This window comes from Falco rusticolus, chromosome 2 (assembly GCF_015220075.1).
Source record: "Falco rusticolus isolate bFalRus1 chromosome 2, bFalRus1.pri, whole genome shotgun sequence".
Taxonomy (NCBI): Eukaryota; Metazoa; Chordata; class Aves; order Falconiformes; family Falconidae; genus Falco; species Falco rusticolus.
This window is the reverse complement of record NC_051188.1, coordinates 118,719,787-118,738,567: the sequence shown is the minus strand read 5'-3', so window position 1 is coordinate 118,738,567 and position 18,781 is coordinate 118,719,787. Positions and strand designations below refer to the sequence as shown.

The following is an 18,781-nucleotide window of genomic DNA, read 5'->3' as shown; positions in this document are numbered from 1 at the left end:
TCTGCACACGTCTTATTTCAGGTTTCCTCGGGTACTTGCCAGTCTGATGCAGCTAATTCTACAGAACCCTGTCAGAAGTCGTCATTGTTTCAGTTTGCAGAGGTGAGTTTCTTCAAAAGGGGTTGTCTTCCCCAGTGTTTCCTTTTCAGAAGCATCTGATGTTCAGCTGAAAGAGAAATCAAAAAAATCGTTAACTGAAGTTCGTGCTTTTAGTTATTCCTTCTTTTGGGGTTTATGGTACTGGGTCATTTATCAAGTAGGTAGGTGAGACTCACGGTGCAGGGGAGTGTGTTTAGGAGCATGGTGGGAACCCTAGGGCAATAATGCAGCTGGGGTTTAAGCAGTAATTTCGAGATGTGTCATTCCTGCACTTAGTTTTAAACTATAATCTTATTAACTAAAGTTTTAACATGTGTATTTAGATGTTCTGTTGTGTCCTTTATCTGTTGTGGCTGCTTTAGTCATTGACTCCATCAAAAATTAACTGTAGTTCTGGAGTTTCCAAAATTTTCTTCTATTCTGTTAACTACCAAATCTCTGTATGCAATTATGCTTTAGCTTTGCAAGGTACGGTATTTTTGTTAACATATTTCCAGTTATTGCTAGAAGTGCAACTGTGATGGGTTTGTTTTTTAAAGTATACACTACTTCATTCATGTTTTAATGGATGTAATTGACATAAATAACATGACAAAAAGGAGGTTGCAAGGAATCCTGATCCTCTGCAAGCATCACTTTCTTGTTGGTATCTTTCCAGCTTCTGAAGTGGTCATAATCAAGTGACATATAAATATTTAGCTGTATAAATATTCATTTTACAGGACACTGGGTGGTGTTTGAGTAAGGGCATATGGAAGGAAATTTTGTCATAGCAGGAGCTTCTTTTTATTATTACCTTTTTTCATACCAGCTGTGAATCTGACTCCTGTATCTTCAGTATTCATTGCTGTGTGCACCTTCATATGCTTCCTTAAACATCCTCACTTGAGCAGATACGTTGCAGTCCTGGCACACAGAAAACGTGATTTTTAATTATTCTTATTTGGTTGGTTGGGTTGGATTTTGTTTGTTTGTTTTACCATCGGCCCACAAGAGCTCAGATCTTAAGCTGGAACTCAAGGCTTTCGAAATGTTTTAGAAACAAACTAAAGCACTGCTGGGGTTTCTTATTAGAAAGAGGAAATGCCTGGTGTACCAGCAATGAAAGGTAATACTTAGAAGCTTGTAAAATTTGTTAATTCCAGTGTCACTTATGATACTTCTATGGTAATAATTCAACATTAATTTTCCAGTATTTCTGAGATGCTTCTGTATACTTACACTGTCAGCTGAGCAATGTCACACTTTGTGTACTACTTCTTGATAACTGTCTGTTTCTTGAATTTCAGCATTAAATCTTTTTAAAGAGTAAGGCAAATACCTGCTCACTTAATTGTTTCAGTTCATTTTACAGTGCCCAAGCAGGATAGTGCCAGAGCCATGGGGTAGGCAGGAACTGTGTGCTGCAGGATACAATTTGCTAAGGGGTGGTGACCGCTGGCTTTTCCTTACCCATGGAGGAACTTCAGCAGGTGCCAGGAAATAAGCTCATCTGCACCGCTGAAACATTGGAACACCAATGATCAGTACTTAGCAATGCGTATTAGCTAGTCTTACTTTCCAAGGATGTTAAACAGCCTGTAGTGAGGCTGCACCTAACCAGCGCACCATAGGTATGTGTGTCCGTGGCAAAATAATTGCTACTTGTACCAAGGTCTTATCTGCAACAAAAATAATTGACCAAGTTAAACAGTATAAAATGCACATACCTTTGTATCGGGGATGGATCTGGTACCTCAAAGTACCTGCACGCATTTTGTCCCTGCCCACACTTACCTTCCATGCCGAGTAGCAATTTGTGCCCTATCAGCACCACTATTCTGCAGCCTCAGGTCTTTCGCTGAACTGTGAAATACAATATAGTATGAAGTTTTTGTTGCTAACCCTGTTTTGACATGTCAGCAGGCAAATAAAAAGTCTTAGCCTGTTCTATTGATCCTAGGAAAGATTTTCCTTGTGAAAAATAATTCAAGATCACCATTTCACAGATCGCCCATTCATTGTGTCTCCTGGAAAGCAGATACTATTCTTTGTACAGGTGTGCTGCCACTCATTTGCATGCTCTGAGGTACCAGGAATGTTTCTGTGTGACGGATCAGAAACATAGCACGTTGAAGTTTGATATTGCAACTGAAGAGTTAGGTAATACAAACATAACTCTTTTCCTGACAGATCTCTTCAAGTACATCACGACCTGGAGTCCCGGGAGATGTAAAACAAACTGAGGAGTCTGCGTTATTTCAGTTTGCTGAGGTATAATGGCTGAAATATGGTGGGGGAGGATGGGAGGAAGCAAGGAACCGGTAGGAGTTGTCACTGAATGGCTAAGCACCCTATCTTGTCAGGGAATGCCGTCAGTAGTCAGTAGATGTTTATCTTCATGACAGCATTGTGTTAAAGTCATGGGGGGAGTAACCAGTGACTGGATGGGATGCTGGCCAGTTCTACCAGCTGTAATGTATACAAAAAATACTGCGTTTGTGAATATTACCTGGCCTTCCATACCAAAGAACCACTGCAGACATATGTTCCAAATGGCTTTTTAATTTACATCTGGGAAAACAGCAAATAAAAGACACTCTGAAGTGACACAGTGTGCACTGCCTGTGGAAGGGGCTGCAGCAGTGCTAAATGGCAACTACCCTGGAGGCAGGAATCCTCTGAAAAAGAACCTTGCGGGTCAAAGGAAGCTTGTCACAGCAGGGATATGTAGCAGCATTGTTAGGTGGTGGCTTACAAAGGCAATAAATTACCCTTAAGTATGTAAGCTATCCTCCTTCCTCCACGTATTCAAGTTTTGGAGTTCTTAAAGACTGCTTTTAAGAATTTTTTTTCCCCCGTGTGTTTCATGTGCCTCTGAATTGACTTTCCACACATATGCTCTTCTTGCCCATTTGGGGGAGCCTGGTACTGCTGGCAGAATCCGTTCTGCTGCAGGTATCTTCAGGATGTGTCTGAAAAGGCTGGGATTGGAGCCAGAGTTAGTGTGGAGGAACATGACGGATGAAAAGATGCTCCGTTTGTTGCTCTGTGCTTTACGTACAACACGATTCTTTCTGTTAATTGTTAAGCTAATTGTGTTCTATGTGGTTTTTAGCTTGGCTATGATGGGCCTTGATACATTTCTTAAGAGGCTCAATTAAGAAAAATCAATGTACTGAATCAGGTGCCATAAAACACCTGACTAGAAACACCCCTATAAAAGATACAATAGAGCTGCTATCTCTAAACATGAAGATGTTTTCGTATGTTCCACCTTTTCTAAGTTACAAGTTACTTTGGAAAGTTCTCTTGAAAATTTGTGGAATTGAGCAGGACGAAGACATATGCTGAAGCCAACCTTTTAAACCAAGTAAGAGATAGAAGCTGGGAGAAGATTTCTTGTGAATTTATTGCATGAGTGAATCTGCTAACTTAGTCTGAAAAATCTTAGCCATCTTACCTAAAATTTCTGTTTCATTAAAATGTATCTGCAGAGCTGGACAGGGTATAAATTGCCTTTAGTACAGCATTTTCAAATTGTCATGTAAAACCTGACTTAGCCACACTTTAAAAATTTCAAAGAACCTAAAATCATTTCCTCTCCTAACTGAGCAAACAACAAAGTGACAAACATGAAAATTACCGTACGGATGTGACCGTGCACTGGGGTGCGTACCACTGCACTGAGCCAGCTCATTTGGCACATCAGCGTGCGTGTATGAATCATCAAATAGTAGGTAGAAGAGATGCTTAGAAAGTTAATTAGAAACTGTTGAGGACAGTTTAAAAGTCAGGGTTAATCTCTTTTTCTGACAAAAAAAATACTAAAATGTGTAAGTGATCTGGAGGGGGCTGTATTTTTGGGGTTTTTTTCAGTGTCTGGAAATAAAGGACAGAAGTCTGGAAAAGAAAAAAAACAAACAAACAAACAAAAAAACCCCCACAAAACCCAAAACCAAAAAAACCAACCCTTCTTGGCCATGGTTGTTTTGGCCATTGTTCCTCCTGTGTTACACTGTTGTGGTGAGACCTCAGTGGCAGTGACTAACCACGTTTTACCTATAGCTGTGGAAAAGTGGCATTTTTTGAAGACAACAGCCTGATTTCATTTAGGCTGTTCCAGGGGAAAGTAAGTTTTCTCCCCCTGCTATTAAAGCTGCTTGTTCCCTTTCCAATATAAGGGCTTTCATTTGCACAGGGTGTCTTTGTCAAGTTTGGCAAAAATCTTGTTCCTTACCGTGCCACTTTTACTAGGTCCCGTCTGTCTGAGCGCATTGCCGCGCTTAGTAGCTAAATTATGGTTAGCAATTTGCAGTAGGCTGCCGTCAGCAGCGTACGGTGCTACAAAAGAAGAAAAGAGAGGGAGAGAAGGTAGTTATTTAGCCAGTAGCCAAGCAGACCTGTGAAGAAATGCGGAGCGTGCTGTGGTCTGATGTGCCTGGGGACTTTTGGCACAACTGTCTCAGCTCAGTTTTGGGTCTGGCTGGGTGGTTTTCGTATGTTCCCTTTCTCCTTGCCGCCTTTGCGGCAGGGCGAGGAGGAGTGCCTCTTCGCAGAGGCGGCGATTCCATCGAGCAGGTCGGTCATTCCAAATGGACACCTTCACCCCAGGGGAACAAGCCCCCTGTCGCTCATCAACAGCTGCTTCTGTGTCAAGGTAGCCAGGGATTCTTTACGTCTTTACAGCCTCAGTTAGCCTTTCAGCTGGTTGTCTGTCATCAATTAAAGCTGATGAGGCTATGGCTAGTGAGGTGTGCCCCGTGGCTTGCCGCAAGAGCTGCTGGAAACCCCAGGTGAGGCTTGGCGGGGTCCTGTGGGTGCACAGCCAGGAAGACGATGTGACATCCTTGTAGGAGTTTTTTGAAATTTGGAGTGTGGCCCAGTTACGCTCTTGGCTTTCTCGTTCTGCTCTGATCCTGCTTGGTCCTACATTTGTCCTCTCCATTCCAATGGAGAGCTGTTGTACAGGCCCGTGATTTTTGAGCACGGGCTGTGTTCCTTGGCACGGTGGCTGCGTGCAGGCTGGCTGCTCGCATGGGCTGGGTGCTGCCACCCTCCGTGCCGCGGCCACCCTCCGTGCCGTGTGAGGGGTGCAGAGCAGATGGGACCCCAGCTCTCCTGGTCTGACTGGATATGCATCTGGCAATGGCAAACAGATGGTGGGGACGCTTCATTGAGAAGAAACAAGAGTACCTGTTAAATTTAGTTAGCTAAACTTTCATCTGTTACTAAACAAAGACAATTATTCTGCAGAGTGGAAGCCATGAAACTGCTAGTTTAACCATCTTAAAAACCAAATGAAGCCAGCCCCCTTCCCGAAAACTCTTCACTTCCAGCTGCTTTTCCACCTGGCTTGTCTCTAGGTGATGTAATCCAAAACGATCACAGGCTGCATGCAGCAAGGTGGAATTTTCTTTGCCAGTCCAGCAGGTTACTGTCCTTTAAGAAAAAATGCATGCCTGAGGGTGATTCTGTTCCTGCCCCATTCTCACTTTGAGCAGGCTTGTGTGCAATCCTTTCTGTTCATTTCTGTGCTGGGCAGAAGGTTTGGATCTGAAACTTTTAGTCAAAATGCCTTAAAATCGGCTGAGTGAGAGCTAGGCAGTATTTTCTCTTCCAGCTTTCCCTTAAATAAAGCTGTAACCTTCCCAGGTAAGGCCGTTATGGAAAACAGACAAATATATTTGCTGTTTGCCTATATACTGAAATTATTAAATGTCTGTGTTGATGTGAAATAATTATTCTAGGAGGGAAATGAAAAAGTGGTACGATGGCGCATGTTTCTTATGCAAACTAGAATGTAGTATAGTCGCTAAAATGCTGACCTGCACTGTAGTAAAAGATAGTAATTTGATCCTGACGATCCCCGAGTTAAACCTGTATGTAAGACGGGGCTATTTGTGGTTGTAGTACTGCAGGTTCTGATTATTCTAATTAAAACTAGAAGATTGTGTTAAGACGGGGATTGAGATCTTTATCTCACTGATGGATCAGCCATCCTCTTCTGAAGTTTGGCCAGCAACTTTGGCAGAATGAGTTCTAAGTTTATGTCTCTTGCAGCTTGTTTTCTTGACAATGAAAAGAACTTTTTTGCTGAAGTGAGATGTTGGCTTCCTCTCCTCCTCTTAGTACTACGAGGTTCTCGCCTTTTGTTAGGAGCACCCATTGTCGAAAGGAAATTCTTTACTCTTTCCTCACGTTGTGCGTGAGGAGGCAGGATAAGCCTGCATGTTCTCAGGTTATACTTCAGTATGTGGGTGGTTTTCTGTCCCTTTTCTGCCATTTATATTGCACTGAAAAAAATCATTAAGAGCTGAGAATTTATTACAGTAGAAAGATAAAAATTTGAGAGCCTCTTCCTGCAAAGTGCAGCGTACAAGATCATTTACTCCAGTGGGATCCTGAGCAGGTTCACTGAATTGTCTTAAGGCAAAACTGGGATTTTGGATTAGTTTAGTTCGATATTAAAAATTATTAATGCACATTCAAGTATTACTCACTTTATTTTAAATACCTTGCAGTAAAATCGATGTCCTGGATTGTGTTGGGGGTGTGGTGGTGTAATGGATCTCATCAAAAAATGAAAAGTAAACTCTTCCAATAATCTAGTTCAAAAGGAAAGACATTAAACATAAAGAGAAGGGCTAAGCTGATGATTTTTGCATTTGGAAATCATGGTCATAAGCTTGATTTTTGCAGTGAGGCAGGTGTCATGGAAACACTGGTGGTCTTGCCCCTAATCTTAGTTAGGGTTTTTCAAGGCTTCCAGGTCAAATACTGCCATGTAACACGTTGCCAAAAAAGATCAAATATGAAGAATAATGATTAATTCTTGTGTTGGTGAGCTCACGCTGCACTTGGAAGGAGGTCAGGAAAAATTTGGCTGTAAAAGCAATTCCCTGAAGTGCGGTGGTAGTTAGTTACTCAGTGCTGGTGCTGGCACACCAACATCTAGGCTAGATTTAGAAGACTAGATTTGATCTCCAGACATAAGTTCTTACTACTTTGTTCTAACTAAAGAAAGCAAAACAAGCAGTGCCTATGAGAATAAATGGTCCTTTTCAATATCTAACCAAATGCGAAATACTGCCCAGGCTTTCAGGGAGAATTTTATTTAACCTTGGTCACCACAGTTTATGTTTTTAAGCAACAGGTAAGTCATGGTCACTTATTACATAAAACACGCACAAAACACACGCCACGACAGAATACTAGCTGTGGACAACACAAACAGAGAAGAGAATCCATGAGACTAACCTAAGGATGAAATTCTACATTTGCTTGCATCCCGCTGACTTCTAAATGCCTGTTAAGCATTTCTTGGATGGGATTGCCTATCTGAAATAGGGCCTTCTGCCAGAAGGATGTAAAAGTAATAGATTTAACTAACACCTTCATTTTTTCTCATTCTTTTTCTCTCTTCCTTTCTGTCTTTCCTGTATGCCACAAATGTTTTCTCCTCTATTAAAACCTAGATCTCCTCCAATACTTCCCAGTTGTCAAGTCCTGAGCCAGTAAAGCACTGTGGGAAGTCGGCACTCTTCCAGTTGGCAGAGGTAAAGTTCTACCCATTAGTGTTCACAATGGGAAGGTGTGTGTATCTTTTCCCAAAAAAAGTATGAATTGTTTAAGGCTTGCTCTAGTATCAAATCTGGTGTTTCAGAAGCGTAAGTTAGTAAATAATGGCATAGCAGGAGAATGAGGCAGTGGCAGTGGCCCCAGGGACCTGGCCTTTGTTTATACACTTGTTAATGTGCGTAGTTCCTTGGAGATGGTGCAGAAAGTTATGTTGCTTTTTAGAAAAATCAGCCTTACAATGATAATAAAAGCAATGCTTAGGTCAATAAGAAAGAGAAGTAGGTGATGGCATTCTTAATGAAGAGCTGGACACCAGGATTCAAGAAGTAAGGCTTCGGTTATAAGGACAGCGCACTGCTGAATCGGGGACCCAGACAGGAGGGAAAAGCAGACTTCAGGGTCATCAGGAGTCTGTATGAATAGTTGGAAGTTGAAGCAGCAGATTAAGTTCTGAAATTGGCAGCTGTCAGCAGTAATCAAGGGTACTAGGTCAGGTTTCCCAAAAGTCCTAGAAATTCTCTATGAGTTTTAAATATAACCTTGTAGAGTTCTGCTCTTTGATGGGGATGAATCACTCAAAAACCTTTGAGGCTTGGTGTGCAAATACTATTCTTTTTGATGAATGAAAGATGAAGGTACATGCTGTATTCCAGGTAGATAAGGGAGGATGCTAGTACCTTACTCATACACGTTTTTCTTGGGTTGTGTTTTTTCAAAATCACATCCTATTTCAAGGAGGAAAATGGTTCTCTGGATCCCATCTGGTGGCATCCAGCCGTGTATTCTTGCTGGTGAGGTTAATCCCTGTCGGGGGCGGGGGGGGGGGGGAAAGACAGAGATTGGAAGCACTGACATGAAAGTGTTTCATGCTTTGCTCCATGGATAGTAGTGCTACTGTCTGACTTTACAGGAACTTAGAGGAGTGGAGGAAAGCTGCCTTGCCCTACGGGCAGCCCCTGGCAGCAGCAGTTTGCGTGTGCAAGGGCGATTACACCTAACACCTAACTGTGACCGGTCACTTGAGTACTGCAGCCCTGGGGTGGCAGAAAGGCTGTTAATATTGAAGTCAGGGACAGGAGAAGTTTTATTTCCAGGTGTCCTCTCGCAGGACAGCAGCAGGCTTTGAGTGGTGCGGTTCTGGAGTGGGGCTGCTGCTGAGTGCAGGCTGACTTGGGGGAGTGAGCATTAAAAATGGTGACGTGCCTGTGGGGCTTGTGACACTCTGATCTGGGGGCAGGACAGGTGCTTGTCCACAGGGGCACAGGGTTTTTACTGAAGCTGGCAGAAAAAGTGGCGCTAGATCTGGCAGCGTGACACTTGCGTGTTGGACAGGTTTCCATGATCTCTCAGGGATTGCTCAGGTGAATTCCTACAAGCCTAATTTATTATACAAAATGAATGTTAAAGGTTCTGATTCAAACGGAGAAAAACATGGCAGATGTGCTAAGCACATCCTCCTCGTCTCTAGCTCTTGTAGAGCATTAGTGCTATTATTTATAATTTTTTTCCCTAGTTTTGGAGATCTTTATAACGTCTGATGGTAATTGGATAAGTAAAATGTGAGTGATCCAGCTTAAGTTTTCAGATAGCAGTTCAGGACCTGATTTGGAGCATCCCAAATAAACCATGTTCATTATCACCTCGAGGTGACTTAGGTTTGCAAGCTGGTTTGGCAGACATCTGTGCCGTGCCACTGTAACTCCAAACCACAGATGCTGCGCACTGGAGGGGACGGGACAGCTGTCTGCGTGCCGCTGGCATGGCTGGCGCTGGCACGTGGGAGCCTGTCTGCTTCGGCACATCGCTCTGCTCCTCTTTGGTCGCTCTGCTCCTCCTTCATCTTTCTGCTTGGTGGATTAACCACTTCTGTCTTCTCCCCCACCCCGTGCCTGCCTTTTTGATATTTCACAGTATTTCACAGAAGGTGATAAAATAAAATGCAGAAGTGGGTTAAATTGTTTTTCCAAAAAATTCTGAGAACATCTAAGTTTCTAAAAATGGTTGGAGCAGCCGCTCTGCAGTCTGAAACTTGGGAGGCTGTTGCTGATCAGCTCTGCTGCATTCCTTGCAGTGCCTGAGTGAATGCTTTGTCTTTAGCCTTCAGTGTGGAGGCACAGGAGCAAAGGGAGGGCGGGGGGGGGGGGGGGGGGGGGGCGGTGAGCATCACCTCCGCAAGGCAAGGAGACCACTGCTGCCGCGGGGTCCCAGCAGCACAACAACACACTGAAAGTACTAAGTGACATTTTGCAGACTGGAGCTGTAATGGTCAGAGCTTGGGAGATGCTGTGAAGAGCTGTGGTTGCCAGGAGACATAGAGAAAATTTTTATTTTCTTTATGGCGATGGTGGATTGATTTCTGCAAAATGGGCTCCCGTTGGTTGAGAGCAGTGAAAACTGAGATTGGGGCAGGGGGGATAGGGGGAGCTAAAGGTTGTAAACACTACAGTTTCCCAGTCCCTAGACTCCACCTCTAAGGAAGCAAGTATAAGAAACCTGCAAGCCTCATCAGATATTATGGGATATGTACTTAAAAATAGAACACTTTCTTCTTCGTACAATCCTGAGACTGATGCTTTTCATTTTTTTAGAAAAACACCATTTCATTGCACCTAGTTCAAAATTGAAACCAAACACTAAAGTATTGCAGAGCATCACAGCTTGATACAGGAAAAAGGTTCTGGAGAATAATCAGCTACCTGCTTGCCAGGCAGCCTCCCGTACCCTGAGGGGTCACAGAAGTTACTGAAGGCTTGAAGGCTCCCAATTCACTCTGGTTTCATACCAGCTCTTCTGTATGAGTCCTGTAGGACACACCAGCAGGCAGTGCTGTAGCCTGACAGGAGTAAGCTTAACCTATGACAATGAAATGGTTTTGCAACCAAGCCTCCAAAACCACCAGCAGCTGCATCACACGCTGGTGTAGACTGGTGCTCAGCTGCTGGAGGCTGCCCGTATGTGAGAGCGTGTGCCTCAGCTCATCCTGCTCCTCAGAGACAGTCCCGACCAGAAGGTCCCAAAATCTGCAAATACCTCTTAGTGCCCGGTGGTACTGTCCACCAGAGCAGTGATGGAGCAGGGGGTTATTTATACCAGCATGCACGGGTCTGCACTTCTTTTTCAATATATAATCTTATGAATGGATTTTGGGAAAAGGGAGGGAACAACCCGTTGAAAAGCTGTGTGGTAAACAGAAAAGAATTGTGCTGGTAAAAGAATGTTGTGATTTTTTTTTTTCTCCCCTTCTGTTTTGTTTTTTTTTTTCTTTAGATTTCTTCAAGTACCTCCCATTCAGGTCCCGATTTAACAAAACAGTGTGGAACATCAGCATTGTTTCAGCTGGCAGAGGTAATATTAAGACACTGGTGACTAATTACCACGGGTGCAGTGGGGCGGAGAAGTTAATGATGGTGACTGCGGAAGCCTGGAAGGCAGAGCAGAGCTACAGTTATAATTACAGTGGTGCTTATGGAAGCGTAGGCTACGGGGGCTTGGGTGCCACAAGTCAAGATTTCCCAACTAGCAGTCACCTTGGAGGTTTCTAGGAGTCTGTGCTGCAGCTGAGAAGTACCACCAGGCCCTGGTGGCAAAGGGAGTTTCCAACCACTGTGGGAATTGTTTAAATTCCTGGCTTGGGGTTTGGAGTTTTAACTGTTTGGTTTGGCCGGGGGGGTGCAGGGAGATGAGAGGGAGGGCTGGATTAGTCTGTTACTCGGATTGGGTCATTGCCATTACGAATTCCTGTTAAAGGTCATTAGTTACTTTCGTTTATTTTTGCTTTTCATGTATCCTGTTTCTTGAAGATGGGGAATAAACAGGTCAATAACTTCTACAGAAACGGGTACTCTCAGCAGATCCTCCTTCTGGGAACAGTTAAAAACAATGGCCCGTTACTGAAATGCTGTATTTCATGTGTTTCTAAGCTTTCCCAGTCTTAAAGACTGGATTGCAAGTTTATTTAGAGCCCACCAAAACAGAAGTCACGTTTTTGTAGCCACATCCATAGCCCTCTGTACTATAGGCTACTGCAGAAGAAAGAAAGGTATCAAGAAAAAAAAAAACTTCCATTGGTTGTGGGGTGGCATGGATTCGACTAGCAAAATATTGCTGTCCAGCGAGTTGTGTTTTAAAGATTGATCTTTACCTTTTGAAAATCACAGACAGTGTTTACATTGCAGCGCAGTAAAAAAGTTGCAGAAGTACGTTGGTACCAAGAACCCACCTCGGCAGAGCTGAGAGCTGCCCCGCTGCCTCGTTGAACCTGCTTCCCCATAGACACTGCCGGCCGAGCTGCCGTGCTTGCAGTGCTCAGCCCAGCCTGACCTGAACCAGATCAGGAGTTTCTACCCTGTGCAGCAAGAATTTTGCAAACTTACTGCAAAACATTCTGTCCTTGGTGTTATGCTCATACTTATATTGGTGTAAGAGCTATTTTTAGTTTGCCAGGATAAAACGCCTTGCCAGTTTGAGAAACCTGGAACGGACCTAAAGAGAAGCCAGTGATCCAGAGCGCACATCCATACTGACCACATGGCCTGTGGGCTGAGCTTCAGGACAGGGAAACCCCTGATGTCTGGTTCAGAGCAGGCTTCTTCCATCTGGTTTTGCTCCGGGTGGCTGTTTGGTTGACATTTGTTCTAAAACCAAGATCCCAAATAGCCCTGGAATTCAGCCTGGGGGCTTTGAGAGGGAGAGTGAGAAGAAGGAGCATGGCTTGTCAGGAGCGGGTGGTGCTGTGAAGGACTGCCCTCTGCAGCAGTGTCCGCAGAGCTTACAGGTCATCCACACCCGAGCGGGTCTCCCAAGTCAGTGCTGTGGGAACATGGCAGTTTGAGGACCTTTTTACAGCTGTTTTTTTGAGTATCACTGTTCCTTAGACAGTGGGAGGGGTTTGGTTTCCATTAATGTTATCTCCAGGAGGAGATAACCATGGCAACCACTGCTGCTTTGCAGCTCTTCGCAAAATAAGTCTGTGACATGAGAAGAAAGATTTGGAAGGCTTTTTTTACTTCCTTCCAAATTATTTTTCGCATTCATGTAAAGGAGAACCATCTCGATGACTGAGATTGTTAACTTACCCCCCACCTCCTTCAGGGCCATTTGGAAAACGAAGGGAAAAATTGTATGTCGAGACATTTGGGAGTTGAAGGGGGTATGTCTGTGAGACATCAAGTAACTTGTCTGTGGCCGTAGTGAGAAATACGGCATTGATCCGTTCATTGAGGGTATTGTGAAAACCAAGCAGTGGGTTTCCAGGTTATGTAAAAGGCACTTAAAAAGATGATGGAAACACCACTGAGATCAGTTGGAGCCTTTTGCTGTTAGAATATAGAACCCACCAGCCTTGTTCTAGCATTAGCCATCATCGTGCCACACCGGTTTCGGCGTGTTTTCGGTACAGTCCTTAGCGTAGTTTGCGGAACTAAGATGCCAGAGAGGTTCGCTCTGTAATGCTCCTGTAAATATGGGTAGGTGACGTTAACAGTCGCTGTTTGTTTCACGGGACTGTTTTTAAACTTGTTTTAGATGTGCCTTGCTTCAGAAGGAGTAAAAGTGAAGGAACCTGGAAAAACAAAAGTGGAAGCACCGGAAGATGTGGGAGGGGAAGTTCCAGAGGAGATGGATGTAGAACTGGAGAAAACAACAAAAGACTCCTGTAAAGAAAAAGTAGAACAATCGGGGATAGAGAAAATGCAAAACTGGGATGAGACAAAAGCTGAGGAATTAGAAACTGCAAAATACAGAGATTTTACTAGTCTTGCAATGGAGAACAGTCCTTTTGAGAGAAGTGATAACACAAAGGATCACATGTGCTGCTCTCCAGATCTGTCGGTGGCTGACATGAATATCCTGGGGCTAAAGCCGGAAAAGATAAAGAAGAAAAAGAAAAAAAATAAGTTGGACCGGCACACAAATGAGAAATCCACCCCCAAGAAACCTTGTAAAAAGAGGCAGTCCTCAGAGTCGGACATTGAAAGCGTGATGTATACCATTGAAGCCGTGGCGAAGGGGGACTGGGGTGCCGAGAGACTCGCGGAAACTCCCCGCAAAAAACCCCGTCCCATCTCAAATGTGAAGGGAAGCGTGTTGGATACAAAATCACCAAAGAAAAAAGTGAAATCGAAAGAAAAGAAGACATCAAAGGAGAAACCCACGGAGACCACCAAAGAATCAAAGCCTCCTGATTTCCTTAGTATTGCAGCCAGCAAGGAAGTACCGTGCGAGGCTTCTGATAACATTAAAGTGGAACCACTGACCCCAACAGAGGAGGTGGTACCCCAGAGCTTACCAGGACAGGTCAAAACTGAGGACAGTGACTGTGTTAAAAAGATAGAAACCTGTGGCTCCAGGAAATCGGAGAGATCTTGCAAAGGTGCTCTTTATAAAACTCTGGTGTCAGAGGGCATGCTGACATCTCTGCGTGCTAACGTGGACAGAGGTGGGTGGCTTTGAGTGTTTTATTTACAGCATGAACCGCAAAAGCCTGCCTGGAGCAGGAGGAGAAGCGGAAGCCGGTGTTTAAGCTGGAGCGTGAGCGGTGTGTGATGGGGGTGCTGTGTCTGGTCACCTGAGATGCTGGGGGCAGGTGGAGGGGACAGGCTGCGTGGTCCAGGGCAGCTCTGCTGGAGCCCTGTGGTCCGTCTTCCTACTTCCCTCACAAACTCTTTAACCTCTCCCATTTTATCCTTTGTGATCTGAACAAAGATTTGGTTTCTTGGCTGAAGGCTTTATTGGTTGACTTGTCAGCCTGCCGATAGATGTACGCAGGACCTGCCTTGCATGTAACCCTGAACAATTAGCTTGTTTCTGTATAACGACTCTTGTGGTTGCGAGCATAGTTCTCAGTCTTACAAGAGGCAAACTTGTTGTGCTTTTGCTTTGCTTGGTAGTTTTGCTGTAGGTGGTGGCCATGTGGAAGGATAAATTTGAGATAATTTCTGGAAGCTTTCAGTGAGACGTCTTGAAATGTGTTTTTCCCATTAGTTGATTTACATGTGTAATTGGAACGTCAGAAAAGGAAAAGATGTTTGTAATTTAGGGAAGTTTATTACTGTCAATCTACTCCTCTCTTTCTCCTCCTTTCTATCTGGAGAGGTCCTGACTTAAGAGGTAGTATAAAAACCGGGAGGGAGGAGTGCACAGAAGTAGTTGCCAATATCATTAGCCCGTTTAAAATAAACAAATGTTTTGTAAGCCCTTCAAGAAGGTCAGGCATCATAGGTTGCGTTACTGAATGGGTACACAAGTTCCTTCTGAGCCCGCTTTGTTTTGGCGCATTTTTCTAAAGATGAGAAACAATTTTCTGCCTTCATCCCAGGAAAAAGAAGCTCAGGAAAAGGCAACTCCTCAGATCATGAAGGATGCTGGAATGAAGAAAACTGGGCTTTTTCCCAAAGTGGGACAAGCGGGAACAAAAAACTGAAAAAGCCTAAGGCAAAGGAAGAGTTTGTTTTTGGGTAAGTTGCAGCTTAACACTGTTCAAAGTTTTAGTTAGGTCAGCCTGGTAACTTCAGAGTGAGTCCTCCTCATTGCATGAACTGCATCCAGCACCCAAATAATCACAGTTACGCAGAATTCCTGAGCGTTGCAAGCCACGATGGGCTGAGTCGTGCTCTAGATACCTGTTGTTTATATACCAAAGTAATTCCTTGGAGATCTTTCCTGGTTTACCCTATTGTAAACAGAATTGAATTACATTATTTGCTTAATTCTAAAATAAATGTGCAATATTTACCTACTTAAGAGGCGGTGAAGAGGGTTACTTGTCTTTTCAGAGCACTTTGCAAGCAGTATTTAAAGTTCAGTGTAGGTGTTCAATCATCATAAACAGAATTAGACTAGAAAGAATAGATCCCTTTGCCCTCTTGGAGGGATTACTTACAGAGGAAGAATAAACAGTGTTCTACTGTTGGCAAATAATTATGATAAATGTATCATTTTTCCATTGTAGAGGAAAGATACTCAAATCATTCATGTATGCTGTGAAGAAATTAAATATTTCAGAAGAATAATTAATGATTAGAGGTGCATTCAAATGTAGCAAGGCTGCACAGAATTGCTTTTCTAGTATATGAATAACCATTTTTGTCAGCGTTACAGATTTATTTAACTGCAGGCGTAGTTGTTAAATCTGCTTAGCCGTTCGTACGTACTTGCAAATTCTTGAAGACTCCCAATTATCTGAATTCAGAGGGTGAAAATGAATTAAAAAGGAGTAGATTTTCCACACTTCATGCTTAAAATTGTAATATGTTTCTTTTGTGCAGGCTTGCAGTAGCCTTTTTTTATAACCTGGTCTTATGTGAAATTTAGCTGCAGCTCACTTTACAGCAAAGATACTAAATTGATGACAGTCTCCAAGTCCTCTTTGCTTGGAATGATCAAGGAAAAAAAGTAATGGAACGCTTCCTGTATTTTTAGTGCATTGTATATAAGTTTTGTAAATATTCTTTAAATTTGAATTGAAAGACTGAAAACTTTTCAAACCACTAGGTGTCTAATAAGAGATGTCACTAAATGCCTCTGCTAGCAAAAAAAAAAAAGTTACAAATCATTTATTCCAAGTAGCTAGGCAAATTGTGTAAATAATTAGTTCACTTGAGAAATAATGTTCTCCCATCATTAGCTGGCTGGATGGGGAAATATTTGCCAGTCTTGCTTCTTGGTTTAGTCATGTCATTAACGGATCTTATTTAATGAACTCTAAAGGCAGAATCAGTGGTCTGAGGAGCATGAGTGCTGGAGCAGGTATCCATTATCCCTGTTCATTGCACTACCTGATCCTCTGGCTGCTTGAAAAGCTGGTTTTACCTCTGCCTGCGCCTCTTAACTCTTTCTGCTCCCTTCAGCATCACCTTTCAGCCTCATTTTTTTTTGTGCGTATAGGGGGGAGCGTCCCTTTGGAATGATGTCACTCTCCCCATGTCCTCTTACCTTCTCCATCAGTAGCTGCCCACGCTTCCCGAGGGTCGGTCAGGTGTTCTTTGGCCGCCTGCTGCCCGCTCCTTTGCCCAGCTCTGCCCGCATGTATCTCCTGGCAGGACTGGGCTGCACCGCACGAACACCTCAGCTCAGCTACGTGCGCCTAATCAGGCTTGTAAGATGCTCCGAAAATTCATAATAATGTGAATGATTATTTATTTTTGACTAATTAATCGCTGACCTAGCGATAGCGGTGCTCTCCACCACCTCCATGCCACACAAGCTATGAATTCCAGGGTGGCAGCTCGTCTGCTCTCGGGGTTGGACCTTCCTAATTAGAGCTGCAACCCCTCATGTGCCCTGGGGGCAGACAGTGAAGCAGGTGGCAGCAGGCAGTGGGGAAGGGGCAGGGGATGGGATGCCGTGACAGCTGTCAGAGCAGAAAATCAGCTTGTTTTGTGGCTGTCGGGGAGCGTCCACATGGAAGGGAAAGGTAGCAGCACCAAGCACCACACATCAGGTATCTTTGTGATTCCAAAACAAAGCATGTATGCGTGTGTGCACACACAAAAAACCCAAATAAACCAACCCCACCATGCAGAAGCCTGCCAGGAGCCCAGGCTGTATTTTAAGATGGAAGATAGCTTACCGAAAGAAGTAATGATTACAGAGATAAAATGAAGTATCATTCTGTGTACCAAAGCTTTCAGAATGCAATTTGCTTCAAGTGCTGCTTCAGCAAGCAGGGAGAAATGCTGTGCTTCTTGTGATACTTCCAAGTGCATAGTGTGCAGGGCAGGGGCCACCCCTCCGAAGTCATGCCAACTTTTGTCAAGTTTAGGTTTTCCGTAGCAAACAGAATTCAAGGCAAGTACAAAATGTCATTATTCCCCTGTCATTGATGGTGCTATTTATAATCTGCCTAGCTGCGTGCACTGCCTTTTATTAAAATACAGTTCCTTCCTATGCTCCTGCCTGGCTGCAAGAATTTGCTGGAACGGAGTCCTTACGCAAGCCAGCGTAGCCATTACAGCCATACTGCCCTGCTGGAGTGGTTTGTATTCCCTCTGGCTGTTAGGAACAGCAGTACGTGTCGGTGGAGTTCTTCAGCTGTAGGTAATCCGGCTGGAGCCACTCGGGGGGCTGAGGTGTGAGCGGTGCTGGGCTGCCTGAAAGCATGAGCTAATTGCATTTTTATTCTCAGGACAAAATATGAGGGGAGAAAATACAATGCCCCAAAACAAACACAAAGCTAATTCCCACCCCGAAGCATCAGGTTAGAGAGTATCCCCAGAAGATTGAACAGTTTGACGTTTTTCTTCTGGTTTGAATTGTAGTTGTTTTCATCCCAGTGTGAGGACTTTTATGTGAAGTTATTTTATTGATTGGCTTATTTATTGGCTTTACTGTCTTTTTTTCATTCTCCTCACAGAACAGACAAATCTCCTGCATGAATCTGTGCAGCAAACAGAGCTACATGTCACCAGTATGACATTGATTTGCTTATTTTTTCCAATTTTAATATGTGCAGCTAATGTAATCAATGCCTACTGAGTTACAAATGCAGAAGCTGGAGAGTACTCTCATCCCAAAGCTGGATTAATACATACTAGTGTGATGTTTACAGTGTATGTCTGTGCTTATCCCTTTCCCCCTCCCTCTGTGTAGGTAGGTATGTATATACACACACCGCACACGTGCTCCTAAACAATATATTTTTTCTCCAAAAACAGAGTTACCTTTAATTTGATTGGTTTTGTTTCCCCTTTAGCTTAGCAAAGTTGGAAGAAGAATTTGAAAAGAAATTCAACAGCCTCCCTCAATACAGTCCTATTACCTTTGACAGGAAAAATTCAGCTGTTCCGAGGAAAAAGAGGAAGGTTGGAAATGGCTCATCTGAACAACCAAAATCCAACAAAGGTAAATTACCACGCGTGATATATTCTTAAGCAACAAGAGTGTTACGACAAGCTCAGGAATTCAGACGTTCTTACTTTACTGTGATTTTTGGAAAGTGTGAAGTCAAAGAAAAAATGTTCTAGGGCTGCAGTTAGTTGGTTCTCAGTGGGTAAGTTTTCAGGCTGTACCCTTGCCTCCTGGGTTTCATGCTGAGTAGGACTGATTGGAGTTTGTGCAGGAAATACATTCCTCATAGCAAGCAAACTTACCAAAACCACAAATGTTTGTGAGGTGAGTGAATTTG

The 18,781-nt window shown here is 43.6% G+C and overlaps 1 protein-coding gene across 17 annotated transcripts in view; it reads left to right on the top strand.

Annotated features, from left to right (window-relative positions):
• Positions 1–18,781, top strand: part of BBX (BBX high mobility group box domain containing) — a 145,779-nt gene that overhangs the window by 100,253 nt on the left and 26,745 nt on the right. For 14 of the 17 annotated variants that reach the window (XM_037378247.1, XM_037378245.1, XM_037378249.1 and 11 more), the window contains 7 exons: positions 22–102; positions 2,272–2,352; positions 7,557–7,637; positions 10,927–11,004; positions 13,183–14,095; positions 14,975–15,113; positions 18,350–18,498. In XM_037378247.1, the coding sequence (XP_037234144.1) occupies positions 22–102; positions 2,272–2,352; positions 7,557–7,637; positions 10,927–11,004; positions 13,183–14,095; positions 14,975–15,113; positions 18,350–18,498 (1,522 nt within the window). The remainder of the gene's footprint in view (positions 1–21; positions 103–2,271; positions 2,353–7,556; positions 7,638–10,926; positions 11,005–13,182; positions 14,096–14,974; positions 15,114–18,349; positions 18,499–18,781) is intronic. The other 3 variants (XM_037378233.1, XM_037378236.1, XM_037378234.1) reach the window with 2 other exon arrangements.